This window comes from Lissotriton helveticus (assembly GCF_964261635.1).
Source record: "Lissotriton helveticus chromosome 1_1 unlocalized genomic scaffold, aLisHel1.1 SUPER_1_unloc_24, whole genome shotgun sequence".
NCBI lineage: Eukaryota > Metazoa > Chordata > Amphibia > Caudata > Salamandridae > Lissotriton > Lissotriton helveticus.
The window spans coordinates 2,439,482-2,464,443 of NW_027611664.1; the positions used below are offsets into that span (position 1 = coordinate 2,439,482).

General features: G+C 42.3%; 1 protein-coding gene across 1 annotated transcript in view; it reads right to left on the bottom strand.

Moving 5' to 3' along the window:
* Positions 1-24,962, bottom strand: part of LOC144805774 (uncharacterized) — a 399,726-nt gene that overhangs the window by 112,628 nt on the left and 262,136 nt on the right. The window contains 2 exon segments of the mRNA XM_078672261.1: positions 12,376-12,904; positions 13,153-13,358. Of these exon segments, the coding sequence (XP_078528387.1) occupies positions 12,376-12,904; positions 13,153-13,358 (735 nt within the window).

Consider the following 24,962-nt stretch of genomic DNA (forward strand, 5'->3'; position numbering starts at 1 on the left):
CTCATCATATAAGAACCCACACTGGGGAAAAACCTTTTCAATGCTCTGAATGCCAGAAATGTTTCTGTGCAAAAAGCAGTCTCACTAAGCATATAAGAATCCACACTGGGGAAAAACCTTATCAGTGCTCCGAATGCCAAAAATGTTTCAGCTATAAATCTCATCTCACTGAACATGTGAGAATCCACACTGGAGAAAAAAATGTATCAGTGCTCTAAATGTCAGAAAAGATTCAGAGGTAGAGATGGTTTGAAGCCCCATAAGAAAACACACCATCAAAATAATTCAGTTCTCCAAATGCAAGAAAAGCATCAATTTTAAACTCAATCTCACTCTACATGAGCAGACGCACACAGGGGAAAAACATTACCAACGCTGTGAATGCCCGAAATTCCTATTTGATAGGCACAGCCTCACTAACCATAAGCGACTCATACTGATGAAAACCTTATGAGTGCTCTGAATGACAGAAAAGCTGCAGAGAAAAACGCTATCTCACCATGAGAAGCTCCACACTGGAGAAAATCCTTATGCCATAACAGCTTGAATCTGAAAGACAGTGTTATGCTTCATGAGAGATCCCACTCTGGGGTAAAACCTCATGAGTGCTTGAAATGCAAGCATAGTTTTGGTTACAAATTATTTCTCACTTGACATGAGCGAACTCACACGGGGGAAAAAAGCCTTATGTGTGTTCTGAATGTCAGATAAGGTTTAGTCTTGAATACAATGTCATTTCACGTTCGAGAATTCACACTGGACTAAAGCCTTATACAGGAGAGGAAAGCCAGAAACATTTTACTCAGAAAGGAGATCTCACTAAACATGAGAAATGCATCCACATGAGGTGAAAAGTAAGTCTTGAGTTGCAGAAAAGCTTCTAACAACCTGACTTTACATGAGAGGGCACATATTGTAGTTGCAATAGGATTCATCAAGTAACTCTTGCAGGATAACTTAGGCTGCCCACATGCAACCTCCAAAGAAATTTCAGGCCTGGAAATATTTTTAATTGCAACAGAATCCACAATTTGAGTATCTGAAAGTTACAAACCTCTCAAGGTCTTTACTTTCCACAGAGAAGTGTTAGTGATTGCAAAAATCAAATAATTGCCAAAAAAATCACAATAATAATGTCTTAAATTTTACTCCACCCAAAAGGTTTCTACTCACCCTTGTTTCTTAACATATGACTGATATCTATATTTTCATGATAAGATTTAGCCTATGCGGAGTTCCTCAATGAGGAACTCCTCCACACAGTGACAAAAAAACTCTGGCGGTCTACGCGTAGTTTAGCGAGCAGCGGAGTGCATAAGGATCATGCCGTTTGTAGTGATTTTGATCTCCTGGTGTTTGTCCCGCCCTGTAGAAATTATCGCGAAAGGCACCATGTGCAGCGCAAGAGGGTGCAGCTGCTTCTACTCGAGCGGCAGCTTTGTCAATGCGAAGGAAGTTTTCTCAACGCAAGTGGTTGTGACCTACCGCGACCACTCGCATTGAGAAATCCGATGACCCTCTTTGAGAAATCACCCCAAGAGGTTGATTTTGCTCGCCTACTAGACTATGGCGAGCGCGAGCAAGGAAAAATCTCATTTGGAGGTGGATTTTCCCCGCTCCGGCACATAACGTTGAAGAGCGCGAGCGTAGAAAAAAACCTTGCTACGCTCCTTGGAGCGGAGTTTTTAGGAACTATGCGAACTCCGCGAGCAGAGTTCACCTCCCAGAATGAGATAATATACGACAGCAGGAAAACGTAACAAACCAGTTACTTGCCTTCGAAAACGCTCTTTCTGGTGGATACTCCTTTACCTGCAGATTCCTTACCGTGTGAATATTGGAGTTGGAGACATCATGCAGCTCAGTGTCGACGTCATTCTGCTCCAGAAGTGACAAGCGTAGACGCATAGAAGCACTTCCCATACGCACTGTGAACAACTACAGAGGTCTATGAGTAAATTATCTCACTGGTCTGTATCCCATATGCAGGCCCTGGGCAGATATTAATTCACCATTTTTATCATGATTTGAATTCAGATGAGGTCTTTTCATTTCCAAAAATTCTAATTGTATTCTCAGCAGCAAAGGTATATATAAATCGGTGAGTGATGACTGCGCAGTGCTCAAGATGAAAGTGATATGATGATAAAACAGTCCGATCCACATTTTGTACACAAAAACAGGGCTGTAAATTGCTTTTGTACAATAGAAGTTAAGCAAAGGCGATTCTTAGAAGACATCATTTACATGAAATAGTCCCTGTTTAGTCAATGTTTCAACCATTATAGTTAATTACCGTGGACTCATCAGGATGGTAGATTACCGTCTCTCCCAAACGCTTCTCACACTAGATTTAGGCTGTGGGGTTTTAGGTTTAAACCTATAATAACTGATAAAACCCCACTGAAAGAAAAATAGCCCTCACTGGTGAAAACATATAAAAACTGAAAAAACACCTGCACAACCACAAACTAAATGCCATTCAAAGAAAGGAAAAAGAAAGTGAAAGAGTTGTTTTGTTCTTACTGAAGGGGTCAATAAAATGTAACTTTGTTATACAAGCTAGCAGTAAGAAAGACTGGCTAAGCTGAGCTTTGTTCTTTAAGGATGCCACTAAAATATTGTTTCTTCTTCCTTTTACTTTTTTCAGTTTTATGGCCTTTGGTCTGAAGATGCGGGGTTTAGTTTCACGTTTTAGGTTTAGTTTAATTATTTTATAAACTGTAGAGAATCAGGACATATCAAACTCACATTTGATATTTTGGCTGCATTTGATTTTTTCACTGATAGGTAAAATGGCTAGTTTCATGAAAATCTTTCCTAATATGTGTCATTACATTTACCCACAGAGAATGGGTAAAAACCCTTAATACATCAGACTATAGTTTCTAGTGGGTCAGTATTGATAGTAGGTGAATTGCCAACACCTTAGGCTTTAAACATTAAATGCAAGGTATAGTGACAAGTATATATATTACCAAGCATCTGGGATAGTGGTGAAAACGTGACACCAGACTTTTGGAAAACATGGAACGCAGTGTCACTTGTTATGCTCTGCAAAAAAGGTTCTTTCCAAGTTCAACAAAGATGGAGTGATATTGTTTGTATTTGTAGTGATTCAGCTACGTATATAAAAATGTGAGTGATGACCTGTCAAAATTGATACCCGAGCTGAATTGATTCCCTGTAGGAGATCCTTGCCACTTGTTAGATGGTATGCTGAAAGCATCTTTACAATCTTCAGAGTTAATGAGGGATGCTATTGACTTTTTAGTCCATTCTGGTGCACTGGTTTCTAATGCACAGGGACTAAAACGCAAATATTGATCATTTTATGCATTATGTGGCATCAAAGAAAGAGTCATCCCAACTATGTCCCTTAGCTGACGGTTCTCAGCCCAAGGGGCTAGGAATGCTGAGAGGGCCTTTTCACAGAAGTTTACATGGGAAGGCAAGCACGAGCGCACATGACCAAAGACTCACTGAAGAAGTATTGTATGGTGTACTACAATAAGATTAATTTGCAAAAATCTCTTTGGACCTCATATACACTATACATACACTGTCTAGACACCATGTTCTTTCAGCGCAGAAAGCAAGCAATGATAAAAACAAAACATTCCATAAACACCGGAAAAACACTTTTTCTGTTGTTTTTAGTGGCGTGAAAATGTGTAACCACTGATAACAACTGTTTTTTAAGATATTGAAAACACTGAAAAAACACCACCAGAATTTACCAAAAATAGAAACTGAAAACAGGACAACCTAACTATATTCAATACAACCCAGTAAGGATTCTTCTGTATCTCGGGGCAGCGTACCTGGGAGCCAGTGAATCCTCGGCTCGCTGTCAAACAAGTTCAAGTGTGACTCTTCCTGATGAGACCACTGTCATTGACTGTCTTGTCTGTGAGAAGCTGCACCAGCCCTCCTGTGATGGTGGGCCGGAAGACCTTCACCACCAAGTGAAATGCTCGCAACTCCAACAGCTTGATGTGGAGTTGGGTCTCTGCCGGTGACGAGGGTTTTCTAATCTCTGTCTCCCATATGGCCTTCCCATCCCAGAAGTAATACATCCGTCGCCACTGTTAAGTCTGGGTGGAATAGGGAGAGGTGCCTTCCAATGGCACAATCTAATTCACTACAGAAAATATTGGATATTGCCTATAATAGAGTGAGTCAGTGTCTGGAAGGACACAAAGGTGTTTTGCAGCTGCACCAGTTGTAGAGGCAGGTCACTCAGTGGCATGATGTCCTGGCTGTTGCCTTTGTGTGCTATGGCCATGAAAGAACTAAGAGACCTGTTGGGTTTGCAGCAGGGTCTGGCGCTGGCAGAGTTGCAAAACCCTACTGTAGCCAAAAGGGGACGAGATTTGTGTTGAAATTGCGTGGCGGAGGCAGACAGACCCAAGGAATCTGTCTGGGGCCTAGTCCGCTTTCTTAAAAGGTGAGAGCCATCGAATAGCTTGTCCATTAACGATGCTCGGGTTTATCTTTAGAGAAGCATATAGACCTAATCCAGGCAATGCACCGAAGTTCCCCACTCATGTCAATCGCCTGACCAAAGCAATTGGCTGTGTCCAAGTCACAACATAGTACAAACTTTGCTGCAACACATCTATCCTGAATAGCTTGTGTTTGCCGGCGGAGTTTAGGCCACTGTTTTCCACAGGGCGTGATTATATTCGGGAGCATTATCATTCAGACCCTCCAGGTTATAGCGATGTGCAAAAATAAATCGCCAGTTTTGTAACAAGCCTGCACTTTTCATAAAAATGCCAGTGAATGCTACCTCGTCCTTGCATTGAGCCAGCGCTCACCAATGGGCCAATAAAAGGAGGAGTCTCAGCAGCAAGTGATGTGGTCTTTGTTTATTTACTCCTCACTGGCCTGCCTGCTGTTTTGCATTCATCAATTATTTGATTTTGGGGATATTAAGTGTTTACAACAGGGGTCTTCAACCTTTTCTGAAGTGAGAGCCACTTCTGATTAGAGAAAATCTTGAGCCACTTAAGGCTAATCATCTCGCACATTGTTACAAGACAGTTTGTCAAGTAGGGCCTTTTAGATTGAAGACTAACCATCTGTCTGCGCCTTCCGCGCCATGGTACTCCTATGATCTGAAAATGTAGGCACCAACAGCAATGTTGGAGAAAGAGTTACAGCCTACTGTTCAACACAGTTAAATCACTTTCATCCTTTGGTTATAAAAATGTAGCAACTCCCAGCCAAAAAGTTGTGATGAACTAACCAAATTCTTAAATCCAAAGTAAATAAAATATTCATGAATTTTAATATAACACCAGATAATCTTTAGGGACTGATACAGTGAAGTTACTTGCCCAGATAAAGGAAGATATCTTGCCCTGGATTTTAAGAATATTATATTTTCCGAATTCTAAAGGAACGTTGTTAAAAAGGTAAGCGCATTTTGGGAGGACACACATCTTGATGAGATTAACTTGCCCATACAATGAAAGTGGGATTCTCTGCCATCTTTTTAGTAGAACATTGACCTCTTTTGAAACTCTATTTAGATTAATCTTGGGGATTAGGGCAGGGTCCTGAGATATTATAACTCCTAAGTGTCTAAGTTCTTTAGCAAAATTCCCCTCCTGATCGGTTATGTTCCAGGCCATAACCTCGGGTTTCTCCTTGTTTATCTCATAACCTGACAGGCTTCCAAAAGTTTGGGTTTCAGCTTCAAGCTCTGAAAGTGTAGTGCTGACATTGGATGATAGAAGAATCAGGTTGTCAGCATACAGTGCTAACTTTCGTACAAACCCGTTTATTTAAAAAGGGACAATCTTCTGATTCAGCCTTATGCTCTGAGCTAGCGGCTCTATATATAAATCAAATAAGATGGGGGAAAGTTGGCAGTCTTGCCTAGTTCCACGCCCTATCTTAACTACCGGGGAGAGATTGCCATTAACCAGAATCTGGGCCCGAGGGGATTTATATATTTCTTTCAACACTTCCCTAAAACAATCTGCAAAACCAAAGACCTAAAGAACCCTATCCAGAAGGTGTCAGTTCAACTGGTCAAAGACCTTGGCTGCATCAACAGTAATGATTGATTGAGGGAGACCCTGCGACGAAGACAAGTCAATCAACCCAATTAAGGTATGTATTAAATCGGACATCTGCCGGCCTGGCAAGAAACCCTTTTGATCCGTGTGAATTATTGGCCCGACAAATTTGCTAAGTCAGGTATTCAGAATTCCAGCAAAGACTTTATAGTCAACATTTAGCAAAGAAATTGGGCGGTATGACTGACATTGAGTAGGGTTATTCCCTGGCTTTAAAATCAGTGCAATAACTGCATCACTCCAAGAGTCAGGCAGGCGAGATGTACCTTCTAAGATCCCATTAAACAGTAATAGCCAGACCGGGATAATCTCCTCCCTCAAAATCATCCGAAACATTATCCCTAATTGGGTAGATAACAACAAGTGGTCTTGTGATGCTTGCTGGAATGGGAAGTGTTTAATCAAAAAGTGGATTGAATTGAAGTTTAGGTGACAAATTTACAAAAGTGTATGGATTTTGTATATATTTAAAATTGTTGATCTCCAAAATGGCCTAAATCAATAAATTGAATTGAAATTCAAGTTTATCATTTGAACCCTATTGTTGGAAAATATTTGATTTTGAACCCCATGAGGTGGTTCTTTTCCAGAAAGCATTCAGGTTGTAATCATGAGTCAACCTGAGGAGGTTAAAATATTCAAATTGAATTCTAATTACATATGAAATGTTAATTGTTCAATATATATCTCTTAGTATTTTAATGTGAGGACTTTATTGCTTAAGGAAAATAATGAGTATTTGTTTTTCTATTTGTAGGAAGCATTACATTATGAAACCACTGTATCCCACCTTCTTTGTTTCCTTTCCTATTCTTTATGAATGTTTCTATTGTTGAACTTTAACGATTGCCTGAAATTAGGAATTGTGCTCTACATAACTTTGCTGTGTTATAGTATGTTGATTTTTATGTACAACTTTTGTCTCTTATGTGTGTGGCAACTGATTTTTTGTTTTGCTTTAATAATCAGCTTATGTTTATTAGATTTTATTATTCAATAAAATGTTTCAAACACAACAAATGGTAGTTGATATGTATTTACAACTGCAACATTTTTATTGTATGGGCACTTTCAAAGGGGCCAAAAATATGGTCTGTGGGTTGACGGAGTACCACATTGGCATCAGCAGGGAGAGGTTTGGGCAGGTGATTGGGGGTATATGTAAGGTTGGAGTAGGAGGAACTAAACATGTACATTGTGCAGAGTGTGACTTCTGGAGTTATTGTGAGGGATACCAAGGTACCCTGTAAATGAATACCCTAGTGATTATTATCAACAAACTTTATTCGGTTTTATAAAAGAAAACCATAAAAGTCATACATAAAATGATAAAACATCTTCCAAGATACAGATTGACAAATATAATATGTCCAAGTTAATCAAAACACAAGATAAAAATTCACGAAGTACAGTACAGAAGTTAATCGCAGCTTTTTTTTTTTTTGTCTTCATTCCCGCCCTTGGTATCTAAGTCGTGGTGCGTAGAGATAGGCGTACTGTCACAGTTGAACTGGTAAGGGCATTAGATGTTACGAGGTTGATCGCCCCACAGTATTACACTATGCTCATATGGCACCACATCAAGATACCCCTCGGGGTGGTTTGCTGTAGTCAAATACCCAATCGTATGTCGAATCGCCCTGTTGGGTATACGAACATGAAAGAGGAAGATAGCCAAACAGCGTAATCATTGGACTTCGGGGGGTAAAAAAAAACCCCGATTACATGCTCAATTATGACCAATGTAATAAAGACCAAAAGTTTCTCTTATCTGGATTGCCTGATCTTTGTAGGTCCATTTTTGATGTTTGTAGCACAGACGAACGCCAGTCCTGCAGGGAGGGGGGTAGCGGGTCTTTCCACTTCTTACAAATTTCCCGTCTGGCTAACAAGATACCGAAGAAGAGTAAGTTCTTTGCTCAACCCTGGAATTCTGATGCAACCCCAAAAATAATAAGAGAATAACATGGCCGGACTTGGGAACCTAGTGCAGTAGTGAGTGTAAGACAGACTGCATCCCAGAACGAACGTAGCAGAGGGCAGTCATAAAACATATGAAGATCTGAAGCTGCTCCCAGACCGCACTTAGGGCATGCCACCACTGGACTGTTTGGGAACTTCGAAAGTCTCTCAGGCGAATAGTATGCCCTGTGTAGAGTGAAAAGATGGTTTCGACGTAGCCATGATGGTTTTACTATGTTCCACAGGATCTTAAATGACTCAAACCATAGATTCTCCACATTTGGATTCGTGATGTGTGCGGCCCACAATGTATCAGGCAGATGAAACTCGCCATGAACCTCCTCCAATAGTAGGTTGTACCAGAATGAGACCTCTTTTTTTGCTGGAGGCTTGTCAATTAAGAGGGAGACCATATTGTTATTCCCCCCTAGCTGAAATCGGCCCCTAACAGAAATCTGTGAGAGTGCCCAACTTCGTATTTGGAGGTATTTAAACTTGGAGAGCCCTGGCCCTATCCTAGAAAGTAACACATCCCATGGGAGTAAGCTGCCCTCCACAAAGAGATCACCCCACTCCTCCAATCCTGCCTCTCTCAAAGGTGCTGCAAGACCGTCCAAGAGCCAGCTCGGGGACCCAGGTGAATTCCAAAGTGGAGATCTACCAGAGAAATAATCTAGTTGTATGGAACGCCTAAGTTTCAACCATGTTTTAGATATATCTCGCAATATCTTCATTTTTATTTTTTTTTTAAACTTGGGGTCACCAAATTTAAACAAAAATGCATGTTCGGCTATTTTTTCCCCTCTAAGCAGTGCTGTAAACATATGCCCACAGGCTGAGTTAGTGGGTAATTTTAACAACATCCTAGCATGCGAGAATTGAAAAGCCCATGCATATAACTGGATGTCGGGGGCTGCCAAACCACCTTTTTCCCTACGGCGCCTTAATTTCTTCCATGATATTCTGGGGATGTGATCATTCCAAATAAAAGAACTTATATCACTTTGGAGTTTGGCAATCATAGATGGTTAAAAAAAAAGAGGGATAGTATTAAACAAGAAAGTAACTTTAGGAAGAATAGTCATCTTAACTAGGTTAGCTCTACCCAATAGTGACAAAGGAAGCGAAGACCATGATTTCATCAATCTACGGCACTCTTTCGTAATAAGCGAAAAATTAGATGGAACTATTTCGTTTATATCATTATATATATTCAAGCCCAAGTACCGTAAAACCGGGCTTAGCTGAACCCCTGCCACAGGCTCCAGGTCATTCCAGACCATGATATCAGTCTTCGAAGCATTAATTTCGTACCCAGACACTTTACTGTATTCCTGGGCCAAAGCAATTATGGCTGGGAAAGCCGAACGGAGTTCAGAGGTAAAAACAAGTACGTCATCTGCATATAGAGATACCTTCTTCTCCCATCCCTCAACGGTAAATGGCTTGATGTTGGAGTCATCACGTAGCCGTTGAGCAAATGGCTCGATATATAGATCAAATAGGAGGGGAGAAAGAGGGCAGCCCTGACGGGTGCCCCTCGTGATGTTGAATGGGTTAGTCAATTCACCATTGACTAACAGAGAGGCAGATGGATTTTGGTACAAAAGTCTCACTGCACGACTAAATTTTTCGCCGATGTAAAATTTTCCTAAGACTTCCGATAGGTATATCCAATTGACCCTATCGAAAGCCTTGGTGGCATCAAGGGTAAGAACAGCCAGTGGGAGATATTTTACAGAAGCCATATCAATTGCTCCTATGAGATCATAGGTCAATTCATAAAGCTGGCGTCCCTTTACAAATCCCTTTTGATCTGAGTGCAGGATACCCGGAGCGACTGCCCCCAATCTATTTGCTAATACTGACGCAAAGATTTTGTAATCTGAGTTCAAGATGGAAATTGGTCTATATGACCCACTACAGGTTGCCGGTTTTCCTGGTTTTAATATTAGTGTTATTGAAGCACTATTCCAAGAAGTGGGAGGGAGCATACCATCTTGGAGGATGTTATTAAACATTTCAGTCAGAAAAGGGAGGATTGTTGAATTCAGGGCCTTATAAATTTCTGATGGCAAGCCATCTGGGCCAGATGCCCTTCCCTTTTTACAATTAATATTTGCTAATCTGACTTCTTCCTGGGAAATCGGATCATCCATAACAGCCCGTTGTTCTAATGAAAGTACGGGAAGAGAAACTCCCATCAACCAATCCGCAACTTGTTCAGTTCCAATGTTTTTGTCCTCTCGGTATATTTCACTAAAAAATTCCCGGAGAACCTCCCTAATTTCTTCATCAGTGGAGTATGTTACTCCATTGGAAATAATTGAATAGATGTTATTTCTGACCTGCTCCGTCTTTATTTTCCAGGCTAATAACTTTCCAGCCCCCTCACTATACTCAAAATGAGCCAATTTGCTTGCCTCCCATCTCCCTTGAACACGTGCATTCAGAACTGAGCCCAATTCCCCCTTTAGAGTAACTACTTTATTTTGCCACTCCAGTATTTTGGTCAAGGGGGCCTCCGGGTGCATAGCAATTTCTGTCTGTACTTTAACCATTTCCATTTCTAAAGAAGTCACAGCTTCTCTGTAGATTTTATTTTTATGTGCAGCTTTATTTGTTATTAGGCCCCTTAAAAAGGCCTTTAATGAATCCCATACATTACCAAAAGAAGCTGTTCCAACATTATCCCTCAGGAAATGCTGCACCTCCACATTAAGGATACTAATAACATCCGACGAGAGAAGCAATGAACGGTCGAATGACCAGTTTCTCATATGCCTCTTAGGGAACCCACCCAGTTCTAAATAAATAGCCGCATGGTCAGATAGATGAAAAGGGAGATGAGAAACTGATGTCACTAAATTAACCAAAGACTGACTAATCAAAATAAAATCAATTCTTGACCGATGGTGGTATCTATAATTACGAAAAGTAACACCTTGTTGTTGTCCATGCAGGGATCTCCAGATGTCAATGTATCCTAGTTGCTTCATGGTATCCTTCAGTAGAGACCTGGTTTTAGATAAAGATCTGCCACGGTTAGATGGGGACTTATCCAATATGGGATCTAGAACTATATTAAAATCTCCTGCCAGAATAACCGGCTCAGGAAATGAATACAGGTGGGAGAAAAGGGTCTTCAAAGCTGATGGGTCATCTTGATTTGGACCATAGTATCCTATGATGGTAATTGGGGACCCTGCTATGATCACTGATGCAATTACCCATCTTCCACCAGGGTCAACTAGTTTGGAAACCAACCTAGCTTTTACTGATTTTTTTAAAATTATAGCCACACCTCTAATATGAACAGATTGTGAGGTCGTTACACATAAATCGATCCACCTATTCTTTTTAACCAACTGTGCCATTTCAGGTTCATCAAGATGAGTTTCCTGGAGTACTATAATCTGTGCATCAGCGTCTCGAAGATACTGCATAATGTTGTTTTTTCTGGGACTTACACGTAATCCATTTGTATTCCAAGATAGGATAGCTAATTTACTCATTGCAACGAAAGAACCACTCCCAGCCTTTTGCCAACAAAGACAAAATAGTTAGACAACAAGGATCCTTAGTTACATACCACCAGGGAGAGAAAGAGACAGTCATATATTCTTCATAGCACACCCAGATACAAGAAACTGAATTAGAGCGAAAATAAGGACGTTTTTTAATTTTTTCCCTAGAACCCCCCCCCCCCTGTGCCCCGAACCCCCCCACCCCTCCTGAGGAACCCTTGCTCTATCTATCTGGATGAACCAGAAGATAGCACCTCAACCTGGGTCACCACCCTTCCCGTGAATATATAAAACCAAAACGCTATACCTAAACTATATGCACTATAGCTGCTCTGAAAGTGATGGTTTGTGTGCCACACTTGCTTTTTCACCCGTTTTTTTTTTATTTTTTTATTATTTGTATTTGTATTTGTGCTTATATGTGTTTTTTCTTTTCAAATTTTAAACTAACATCATCTTCGAGACCCATAAGATCACAGAAATAGTAACTGAATAAGAAAAAATTTACTAACTAGAATCACCGACCTAGCAGATTAACTAGCATTTTTTTTTATTTTGTTTTTAACCAGATGCTCCTTTATCCTTGCCCATAGTTAGCAATAGCTCATCCGCAGCCTGAACCGTCCTTATGTTATGCATGCTGTTTTTATACATTACTCTTAGAGTTGCTGGAAAAATTAATTGAGCGACTGCGCCGTAGTTTCTAAACGCCTCAAGCCTCCTCCCGAACTCCCACTGCTTGTCGAGTGTGACCCTAGACGGGTCAGATCTGATCTGAAAGTTAATTCCCTTACCACTCACAGATTTCTGCTTTAGGGCCAAGTTCAGAATGGTCTCTTTAAGTGAGTAGGTATGAAAGTTGACCAATATTTTTCGCGGTTTAGTCCTTTGGGGATTTTTCTTAAAAGGCTCTCTATGGATACGTTGGATATCCAAGGCTAATTCTTCAACAGACTGATCCAAACGTAACACATCTTTCAGCAATGAGGTGACATATTGTTTGATGTCCGAGCCTTCCTTGTCCTCCGGAATATTCAGGATACGAAGATTATTTCGTCTGGCATTATTCTCAAGAATCTCCATCCTCTCTGCCAAAACTTGATCATCTTTCCTGAGTGATGTAATGTCCACTTTTGCTTGCTCTAAATGTATGGACAGACCCGTTACCCTATCTTCTACCGATTCTGTTCTTAAAGTGAGGTCACTTAGTTTTTTATCCAGGGACTCACAAAAACATCTGATATCAGCCTGATTGGCAGCAGAGGTCTCAAATCCCTTTTTTATGTCAGCAGATATTGTGGCAAACATACACTGTATAGAGGACTGAAGGGAGGCCGTAGATGCATTATCGCAATTAACTAGGAGAGCGCTATCCATCAAAGAAGAAGCCGGTGTGCTGACTTGTGTGCTACCTTGTGTACTGTAATCTTGTGGTTGACCAACTGAGGGGCCTACAGCCAGACATGAGGGAGCTAACAAAGGTGGTGTGGTGGGGCCAATGGTGGGGCCAGGACCAAAGCTAGGGGTGAAGAATGACCGGATGCACCCAAGGGGCCTAAAGCATTTCTCACAGGGGCCAGGATCTCAGGATCTACAATAGGAGTAAGAGTAAGAGTGTCTACTTGCACCATCTCTCTGCCTCCATCTAAATCTTCTGCAACATCAGTTATCATGTTAACTTCTAAAAGTTCTGTCGCCATGGCAGTTGAGTTGTTGTTACTACGCGTTACTCCAGTATTCGCTGTCCCTTCCGGGCCCTCAGCCTCTAAGAAAGTTCCTACTGAGCAAGACGGAGAAGAGGATTTAGCTGGTAAAACTAGGACTTGAGGAATTGCCTTAAAGTATGATCTGAGTGATGGGGTGATCCTAGTGTCCAAGCAGGCGGGGCTAGTGGATTTACGCTTTGTGCTTGTTTTACATGTATATGCACGTTTAGCCTTAACCTGTCCTGTTAGGTAGGAGGAAAGTTTCTTTTTTGCGCTATCTGCGTTGTCTCCCCCAGCAGAAACTAAGGCAGGAGCTGGAATAAAGCAACTAGATGAGGGGGGGGGGGTGATTATTGGGTTTTTTTGGGTTTGTATCACTTTATTATTCTTTTTCCCTTTTTTTGAATCGCTTTTTCCCCCCTTTTGTTTGCCTTTCTTCAAATGGGATACCCCCCCCTGCATCCAGCCTAGATAAGTCACCAACTGGTCCCCGTGCCAGTGATATTGCAGTGAACTCACCTTGAGAAGTGCCCCCCCCGACCGGCACTAAGCTCTCACCAGCTGTAACGGCTTCCACTGAATCAGCAGGTAGTTCTCCCTCCTCTAGAATCTCCTCTCCCACCTCAGCTGTTAAGCTTAAATCAGCAGTGGGACCTCCAGCGGCCCCCCGTCTCCCCTGAAGTAAAAAACGGATCTTGCGACCCCGTCGCAGCTCCAGGGCGGCGAGACTCCAGATCGACTAACAAGACCTCGGTAAAGACGAAGGATCAGGTCTGCTTTCACTCCGTCTCTGCCTGCAAGCCTTCGACACCGAGCAAACGCCCAGAAGAGCAGAGAGCGCCGGCGAGGAACACGCTGGAGGAGACGCCCCCTCAAAACACATGGGGACAGTCAGCAAAGGATGAACTTCAAAAAATGCCAAAAATCACTTATTCAGTAAGTTTTTTGAGTTTTGATGTGCAGCGCGGCGTTATTTCAGCACCGCATTTTAAGTAGTTTAGGAGATAAGCAGCGCAGGGGCGGGTTCAGAAACCCAGGAGCAGAGCGCCGCCGCAGCTCAACCGGCTGCCGCCATGTTCCCCCTCTCCTCTCCTCAATCTGACTTTCTCATCGCACACAGCAGCTTGACCTGAGTCTAACAGCGACCCGTAAAAAGTAAAGCGTATGCAAAACAGTGTCCTTATAGAGGAGTTGTAAAAATATAAGAGCTGCTCTCACCCTCCTAAAACCTGTTTTTTTGAGAATGGGAATAATAAATAACTTTCTAGGGACAGCATAAAAACTGCAAAACATTATAAAGTGCATCATGTCCTGAGGAGATTCACTATTGCAGCTACAGGGCAGGAGGCACTGGCCTCTGTGGAAGCCGCGAGGGTGTGCCAAGAGGTAATGGAAGAGGTTGAGCCGAAACCGGGTCATTGAAAATGATTATGGATGCTTTTAAGCCCTAGAAGATAAGGTTCGCTGGTTGGTGCAGTTTTTAACACGATGTACATACGCACACTAGGCTTACACCGCTCATTTCCCTCTCTATCACAGTGGCTCATTCCTAAAAAACACTGTTTGACCAGAGAAAAGTCCCTCTTACATCTGTGCTCAGGGTTAGCGAATAGTTCCTACCTACCCTGGAGAAGCCAACTCTTATATACTGGAGCCATCGGATGCGTGAGACACGGTCAAGTGAAAGGCATTCCCGTAGGATGTCTTTGCTAAGTATATTTTCTTGCTTAGCCCAAAGATTAAGCCACAAAGCAAGGGGACGGAAAGCCAGTACATCTGAGAGGAAAGGCATCCCAACTCTTTGTGCACGACATAAAATGAAGTGCTTTGTGGGACAGAAAGGGCCCTTCGCAGGAAATAATTTTCAGTACTTTGCACTGCTCCTACCCCAATGTGGCCCAAAATCTCACTCCCATAACAAACCTTTGAGATATATTTGTCTTCATATGTCTTCAAAAGAGCTCCTATTGGCTTCCCTCCCACTCTGCTGGCAAAGGTAAAAAAAGCTGCAAAAGCTTTCACTAGATCACATTTCTTCCAAGTAAACAAAGGGCACCAATTCAAGGAATCGTCAAACACAACTCCCAAATAAGAGAAAACATTTGTCTCCTGTATTGATGAAAGTCAGAGTTTAAAAGTGAACTGCTTAGCTTTACGAGGTCCCACCTGCATAATGAACGACTTGGCATGATGAAACAACAAGTCCAAGTCCTCCATTAAAAGGGCAAAAGAATTCAGAAGAAGTTGTAGGCCCCTAGCTGTCCTCGCCAAGAGGACTGCGTCGTCAGCGTATAGGAGGACTGGCAGCCTATGCTTGCCTACCTGGGGACAATCCGCATTTGTGGCCAAAAGGGCCTTCTCTAAAGAATTAATATATAGGTTAAAAAGAAAAGGTGTTAAAATACACCCCTCATGCACCCCTCTCTTGATGTCAAGCTGACAGGACACTTTCAGGTCATTTGAATAGCGGACAACCGCAGTTTAATCACAGTGAATAAAATAATGTTACTGTCAATGCCAATGGAGGACATCACCTGCCACAGCTTGGACCTATTGACACAGTCGAATGCTGAGAACTGGTCCATGAAGGCTAGGTATATGGGGCTGGAACGAGCCACAGTGTATTTGTTCAGAACCATGTACAGGTTTAGACACTGTTCCACAGTGGAACGACCTGGACGAAAGCCGTTTTGGATATCGGATAAAAAGTTGTTTTCATCAACCCATGATACAAGTGTGTCAAGTACCATGTGGCCCACCACCTTTAACACAGAGTCCAGAAGAGAAATGGGCCTATAACAGGTACTGTCCTAATCTCCCTTTTTAAATACCGGGACTATAATCGATAAAGCCCAATAATCTGGGCAGCCAATCTGGACTGGGGAAGAATATCTAGGCCTGCAACTGTATCTTGAACCCGGGACCCCCAAGTGACTCAGTGGGCTAGTCTTTTGGCCTCCTAATTTGAGCCTCAGGGACAAAACAAGCTCCCAAGCAGCTCCTGGACTAGTGTTCAGCGCGTTCCTTGCTCCCAAATGGTGCTTCTCTGGCCCTAGACCCTTCCTGTGGTTCAGTGGGCTCCTAAATCAAGCTTTTGAACTCTTCATGACTGCAAATGAGCCCGTTCGCACCGGAATCCCACTGCTCGCACGGAACTTCAGCACGTGCCCCTGCCGCCTATCTCCTTGCACCAAAAGCATCAATCAATCTGGAAGACCACCAAAGTAAAGCTCCAGCCCGACCATCTTCGACACCCGACCTGCTCTTCGTGCCATGTCCACCACAGCCATCAACTGTCTCCTTACTCCCCGCGACCCTCTCCAATGCGAACAAGGCTCTTGGCTCAAAACTTGAGAGGGTAAACCTTCAGCTGAACTAATCTGGGGCTCTATCTAATTCGCGCTCCTTTGTGATCAGCTTGAACTTTTGACTTTGACCTGGTTCAGCAAAACCAGATTGCCTTTGTTGGCGCTTAATGTTTTTAGGTGCTATATAGAAGTTTATTCTTTAAAAATTCATATCTCCGGTTCTGCTGATTGGATTTTTGTCTTTTGGGTTTAGATTTGTTGATTAGATTAAACTAAGCTCTTTTTTTTAACCGGGTGTTGATTTTGTGTGCTGTTTTACTATTTGAAGTGTTGCACAAGTATTTACACATTGCCTCTAAATTAAGCCTGACTTCTCTGTGCCAAACTACCAGGGGGTTGACCACAGTTTAATTTGGGGTTTGCTTGTGCCTTATCCTGACTAGGATTGTCAAATTTTGAAAAGGAGCATACAGTTATAACTAGATTCCTTCACCAATTATGCTCAAGCATGTAATTAAACCTCATTTCATTTTCAAACTATACAAAATTATTATAAGATCCACCAAATCAGAAAATACAGCGCATAGTCTAGATATTTCTTTATTTCAATGTATTCTTTATGTGTAGTCAAATTCATCAGCCCAGCCAACGTGCTTCGTCCAACATGGACTTTATCAGGGTTGGAATAGTCTTTTATAGAAGCTCACTAAGGTGCTATTTCTGTAATCAGATGTGGTATAGATATATAGGCAATCACCGTATCAATCATGATTGATTTAATTCCTTCGATCGATATTGAAATAGTCTTATTGAAGAACACCAAGTCGCTTATTCTTATTAAGAGATGCAATATCAATAAGCTGGTAATTAATCACCGTCGCATCCAGTCCGATAAAATCTTGTAAGGATTATTTCCTTTGATAAATACTAGCGTGTAGTCTCCTCGGGTATGCAAGGCCATCTATCCGATCTGAGAGAGAAACGGCCTTGCATGCAACGGTGATTGCCTATATATCTATCCTACATCTGATTACGGAAAAAGTAACTTGGTGAGCTTCCCTGCACCTGCTTCACTAATGATTGCTGCTCCTGTGTGGGCATAGGGTAGGCTTTAGGGAGCTCTTACCCCTTCTTCAGCCCTGGTGCCACTGTGCCGGCTGCACTAACAATAGATGTGCCCATGTGCTATGTCCTAGGAGCATTTTGCACTTTGACCCCTGACCTTCGGTGCCCTGGGAGTTGGTTGCACTGGGCTGTTTACATTTATGTGCCCTGATGTGACTCCATCTGCTGGACTGCACCCCTCATATGAACCATACATTAGATAAGACCCTTCCAACTCTGCGATCCGGAAGGGCCTCTCTGAAACCAGATATGCAGAGAATAGATAGAAGAAACCAAAGCAAGAGAGAAAATGGGGATATAAAAAATAGTGAATGTTGTAGAAAAACAGCAAGGGCTAACAACAAAGGTTATGTAGTGCGTGTGTGATTAGGGTGAGCAGGTGCTCCGGATTTACCAGGACAACCCCAGTTTTTCAAATTTCAAGAAATGTGGCTCATGTCCCTGTTTTCATAGAGGACTAGCTGAAAGAGGCACATTTTTATGTATTCTATTGGAGGACTGGCTAGTTTCTGTTATCAGAAAGCAATTTAATTAGCAGGTATGAAACAGTATTTAAAATTGCATTTTATTTATTTCCTTGGCGTTTCGATGTTGATAAGCACTGTCATCCCGTACCCCTCAGTTGATGTAAAATAGTCGTCCTTCTTTTAGTTTTTGAAATGTACAGTTCAGTTTTTTTGTTGTTTTCAAAATCTGGTAGTCTTATGTGTGACCAAAATAGCAAAAGAGATAGAAAGATAGAATAAGAGAATGTGAAAACGAAGTGAGAAATAGCATGACAGAATGAAATAAGGTAAGAACCAGAGCAAAAGAGAAACACATTAACATGAAAGTGACTGCAAAATGAAGGGAATTATAGAATAGGGTGAAAAAGTCAAAGGTTAGCATTTGGAATTTGTGAGATGATGGATATCAGCCAGAGATTGTAAGATATGATGTCCACCTTATTTAGAGTGCTTAAAGGTGCACACTCTGCAAATAGGGTGGAGAGTGAGAAAGATGAGGATGGAGAGCAAGAGGAAACCCAACGGTAGCAGAACAGAGTGAAAAAGAGGACAGAAAGAGGGTGATGCAGACAATGAATGAGAAGAAGAGCAAATAAGGCAAACACAAAGAGTGCGATAAAAGTGTATATTTGGGTTTCTTTGGCATATCACCAAAGGTGTCAGGGTCACCCTATAGTCCACTGGGGTCCGGAATACAAACTGAGACCAACGCTGGAGCTAGAGAGAAAGGATATTTATTACAATCTCATGAGATGGAGAGGTACCTCAACAACAGACACCCATAGCTGTCTGGGGAGGCAGTCTGTTAGAATGGTCTTACTTCACGTTATATACTCTTTATCCTGCCCCAGGCATGTAAGGAAGTTGTATTACTAATTTTTTATTACATTCCTAAACAAATAGAAAATCTGGAGAATCAGCAGGTGAGTAGCCTTTGGGTTTTTTAGCAGGATATGGGTAAAACATTGTAATTACATAGTAACAGAGGTCAATCTGATTTAGATGGTACTGCAGGGCATAGCATGATTACATGTCAAACAAAGGTTAATCTGATAAGCACAGGTAACGGTGAGGACCCCGCAGGGTGTAGGCGAAAGGCATGTTTATTACAATTGAGTCCATAAATATTTTTTAGTTTGGACTACTGCAGGGTAAAAGGTGAGAAGTATTATTACACAGCAAACAGAGATAAGTCTGATTAGGCCTGTTGAAGGACGCCTGCAGGGCGTAGTGTGCAGGGTGAGGATGATCAACATCTGAGAAACTCCATGTCCGACTGGTTGAGCATGGGCTGGTCAGTTAGTGGCAGGCCAAAGTATGAACAGAGTGTCCGTGTAGGAATGCAAAAGGTCATGAAGGGTAAAGCACAACATGGTGGAAGTAAGCGCAAAATGGTGCAGTGAATGGCAAGATAGCAGACCCCCTTTTCGACAAAAGAGACAAAGATGAGAATAAGAAAAGAACAGAGGGAGAAAAAGAGCAGCAGAGCTAGAAGAGAACACGACCAAGAGAGCGAAAATATAAGACAGTGAGACATAAAAAGTAAAAGCAAGATTAAAATGAGTGAGTAAAAAAACAAGACTGAAATGAAAAAAAAGGCTGTTGAAAAAGAGGAAGAGAGTTAAAAGAAAATAGTGAGATTGTAGGGGAGAAAGAAAGTGAGAAGCTATAAAGAGAAAGTAAGAGATAAAGTAAGACCATGAAGGTCCACTTGAGTGAGGGAGTAAGAGGCTGAAAAGGATAGAAGAGGGACCACGTGCGTGAGAGACATGTAAGGAGAGAAAGTAAATTGGACTGAGAAGAAAGGCAGTAGAGAAGGAATTTGTGATGTTAACCCCTTGTGCGCTGACCGAATATTCACTCTGTGCGGGCGAAATAGAGAGTGGGCGGTGTTCGGACAGCGCCCGGCAATCGTTAGCACACGTCCACCGAGACACGTGACGGCCGGGGACGTCTGCAGCACGCAAGGGGTTAAAGGGTTTTTTCTCATTAACTGACCATACTTTTCATAAATACTATAACCAGGAGCAGGTAGCAGTGTCTTTTGCATGGATATTTATTTATTTTATTTAGAGAGTTTTATATAGGGCGAACGTGACCCTTGGGTATCAGAGCGCCTCACATTTACATGAGGTAGGTTCGATATACATCTTATATGGCATGACAATTCAATGATATGATGTTGGTTAGGTATAAAGCTATATAGTAAACGTTTCACAAGGTATGAGGTAGGTTTGGAAATTACATATATCTGTATAATTCCTGTAAATGTCTATCCTAAAGGTTTCAATGGAAGTTGTTGGACTTGTCTACTGTAGTGTACCAGGTGTATTGTGACTCCAGTACCAATAGTTCCGAATTGTCTTTTTCCGTGCATTCTACATCCATAAATCTGGATTAGTATAGTATCGACACAGGTTATCCTCAGTATAGCAGGTGACTTTCTCTTCACTTCCATTTGTTGTTCTGTTTTGGAAACATCTATCTCCCGGTTGTGGAGATGACCTGTCTTGCCTATTTGAGGAACTTACTCATTAGGAAGATCTTAGCTTCCCTCTTGAATGTTGCCGTGTTTGGAATTTTCCTAATATTTGAAGGGAGTGAGTTCCACATTCTGGAGGCGGCTCCGGAGAAAGCTCTGTTATACGTTTTCTTCTTCCGGAAGATGGGTGGTCTCAATAGCAGCTCCTTGGCACTCCTGGCTGGTCTGCAACCTCCAGATAGCTCAATCTTCTGGGCCAGGTATCTTGGTGTTTTGTAGTGGAGCTGTTTGTGGGTGATGCATGCCATCTTAAGTTGGATTCTGGCTTCGTATGGTAGCCAGCTCAACGATTTCATGTGTGGAGAGATATGATCGAATTTCCTCGCTCCGGTCATGAGTTTTGTACCTGCATTGAGGCATGCTTTTAGTGGTGCTGTGGAGATTTTTGGTAGACCTGCTAAGGTTGTGCATTCATATTCAATCCTTGAGATAACTAATGATTGTACTGCCAATTCGAGATCCGCCATAGAAATGAATGGTTTCACTCTCCTAATGTAGTTCAGGTGAAAACATGTACTTTTTGCCATTGATTTGATGTGGGCTTTCATGTCTAGGTTCCTATCTAGCATGATTCCTAGTGATTTCGCTGAATCCACTAGAGTAGGGGTGCAGTTTAGTGCTGTGATCAGTTTGGTCCATTCCTTCACTTCTGTGTGGTTCTTTGGTGGTGAAATTAATAGGAATTCAGTTTTTTTGTGCATTTAGTTTCAGATGATTGGTAGTTAACCAGCAAAGTGACACTTTTAGGGCCTTATTCATTACCTTGATTTATTCCAGGGATGTGATCTTGATGTATGTTTGTGTACATGTGATAGAATATGTTTGGTCGTGGAGAATTTCTGTAAGGGGTTCGACATACAGGTTGAAAAGTGATGGAGATAGTGTAGATTCTTGTGGGACTCCAATTAAATTAGGACATTATGGGGATAGCGTCTGGTTGACCAGAAATCTTAGCGTTCTATTTTGAAGGAAGGATTCAAACCATTTCAGCACATTTTCTGACAGTCCCATCCTGTCATGAAGCCTGGCTAGTAATTTTCCATGGTTTACCGTGTCGAATGCAGACAACAGGTCGAGAAGGACTATGAGACATGTCCGATTGCAATCTAGGGCTGTAACGCATCATCGACAATATGTAGGATCGCTGTTTCCATGCTGTGGCTGTTCTGAATCTCGACCGGCAGTCTTCCAGTAGCATGAAATTAGCAATGTGTTGGCTCTGTTGATTTTGCACACATTTCTCAATTAATCTGGCAAGTAATGAAATATTGGTAACTGGGCGAAATTTATTAGGATCTGCTGGGTCCGCTGTGGTTTTTTTGATGATGGGGATGACTTGACCTGTTTTTAGGCATTCCGGAGGGATCCCTTGAGATAGTGAGGTATTTATTATTTTTGTTCATATTGGGATGACGATATGGCTGATTTTTTGTAGACATTTAGAGGGGAGTGGGTCATTATAGTGGTTATTAGGTTTGATATCCGAGAGCGTTTTGGCAATGGTAATCTGGTCGTATAGCTTGAAGGTATCCCACTGTGCTTTGTTCTTTGCTCTATCATGGTCGATTGACGAGGTGGTATTGTTCAGTGTTAGTGTTTGGTTGGGCATGTTGTCATCCGCAGTCCTGAGATCTCTTTCAAGCATGTTGGCCTTATCAATGAAGAAAGTTGAGAATTCTTCACAACTCAGATGAGTGTTAGTAGTTTCTTGGGCTGATTTGGCCAACCTGTTGAATTGCTGCTTTAATAACTCGAAAAGTTTCCGTGGTCTTTTTTTTTTGCGTTATCCAGTTCTGATCTAATAAATCCTTTTTTGGAATTGAGGATGTTTTTGTTGTATTCGATTCTGAATTTTTTTGAGCGATTTAAGCTCGGGGGATGATGGGTGCTGTCTCCATTTTCTTTCAGCTTGTCTTAGTTTCCGTCTATCTTCATTTAGTGTCCCATTAAACCATGGATTTTCATCCTTTTCTGTGACTCTTTTCAGTTTTAGTGGCATGGTAGAGTTGACTATATTTGTTACTGGCGTAGTGTAGTGATCCGTTAGATCATTCACATTCTGCAAATTGTTAGGCGGATTCAGTTCCTTCTCAAAACTTTCTACTAGTAGTTCAATATTCGAGTCTTTAGTGTCCCGGGTCCACTTTTTTTTAATTTATTTTTTTTACATTTTTTATTGAACAAGAGCAGAGTAATTGAACAATAGCCATCATTAAAATACAAAATCGACATTGAGGTCATACATTACATCAACACATTGTTAGATTTGATTGCGGGAAGGACCAGTCCTGGCCATTGCCATATCAGCTGTAGGGGAGCTACAGAGCTCGCCTCTATAAACATTCCAACGACCCCATTTATTATCCCATTTCTTTGGGCAACCCCTGACCTTATATACAGTTTTCTCCGACAACATACATGTATCCATCACAGCAACCCATCTCACAAAAAGCGGTCGTTGTGGTGAGCCCCAGTGCATTCCTATCTCACATTTTAATAAGAGAAAACCTAAAGCCGCCCATTGTTGCTCTGGGCCAGTGAAATCCATGGGGTCCCACACATTCAGGAGTCCAGTTTTCGGAGATAGAGGGACAGACTTCCCCAGGGCATCGGTCATCTTCTGGGTCACACGCACCCATAGGTCTTCTATCACTGGGCAGTCCCAAATACCATGGTAGAAAGTACCTATAAGCCCACAGTTATGGAGACAGAGCTCAGACATGCGCCTACCAATTTTTATTAAGAGGGGAGCGGACATGTATGTTCTATGCAGTATTTTCAATTGTATTAATCTGAACCTGTGATTGATCGCCGATTCACGCGGGGACATCAGTGCCATCTGCCATTCGTCATCATCCAAGGGCCCAATGTTACCTTGCCACCTGTCCCTCAGAACCTGAAAGGAGTTAGGCATATTGTTGGTTAGCTTACAGTAAGTGAGAGATAGCACTTTGGTCGGGAGCGGTTCTGAAAGTAGTCTGTCTTCAAGGGGTGAGGATTGTGGGAGAGAGGAGAGATTAGGGACACTAGTGAGTATGGCATGCCTGATTTGGAGATAGCGGAAGGCCTCAGATTGGGCTAGAGCATACTTCTTCTGAAGCTCAGTGAACGTCAAGAGTTTACCCTTATGAATCATGTCACCAAGTGTAGAAATGCCGATCATATCCCTCTTATCGAAACCCTGATATTGACAGAGGGAGCCTAATGTGTGGGAGGCCCAGAGTGGAGTGGCTATGGTAACGGTGGCAGACCAACCCAGGCGTTTATGTGCACGGCGCCAAATTGTTAGTGTTTGCGACATCGGGCCTATATAGCGAGTGCGGGAGGGTTTACCATATAAGGCACCGAGGTAACCCTCTCGGCCCGTCTGATACCGTTCGAGGTGGAATGCGGGGTTGGTTGGTGGGCCATGGAGCCATGAGTTGGTGGGAACTAGTTGGGATGGCCAGTAGTAGAGTCTCATATTCGGCAAGGCAATGCCACCGTCGTACCACCCCCGCGTGAGTGAGGGAAGAGCTATGCGGGGAGCGCCTCCGTCCCAAAGGAGAAGGCGAAGATCTACTTCTAGTGCTTTAAAATAAGAATCAGCAATGGGAAATGGGCAATTCTGTAGGACGTATAGGAAGCGGGGAAGTGCAAGCATCTTAAAAAGGGCTGCCCTGCCTGGGAGGGACAGAGGTAGTGACCTCCAATGGGATATGTCACTGCGGAGTCTTTGTAGTGGGCTCTTCAGGTTACGGTCATAAAAGACTTTGGGGTCAGGGGTGAGAAATATACCAAGGTGCATGAAGCCATCTTGTGCCACAGCAATCGAAAATCCCCTTGGGAGGGGGGGTGGGATGGGCCATGTAGTCTGTACAAGACTGATTTGGACCAATTTATAGAAAAACCTGAGTACTTGCCAAAATTGGTGATGGCGTGCAAAAGACTATTGATAGAGGTTTTGGGGGAGGAGACATAGACGAGAATGTCATCCGCATATAAGGAGATTTTATCAAGTGTGTCATCATTCCACCGGAGACCTCTGATAGAGGCATCAGCTCTAATCCAATGGGCCAATGGTTCAAGGGTAAGTGAAAACAACAGTGGGGAGAGGGGACAACCCTTCCGCGTTCCCCTGTGTAGGGGAAATTGTCTGGATGTGTGACCATTTACGTAAACTTTTCCCCAGAGATCAGTGTAGAGCAGTCGGAC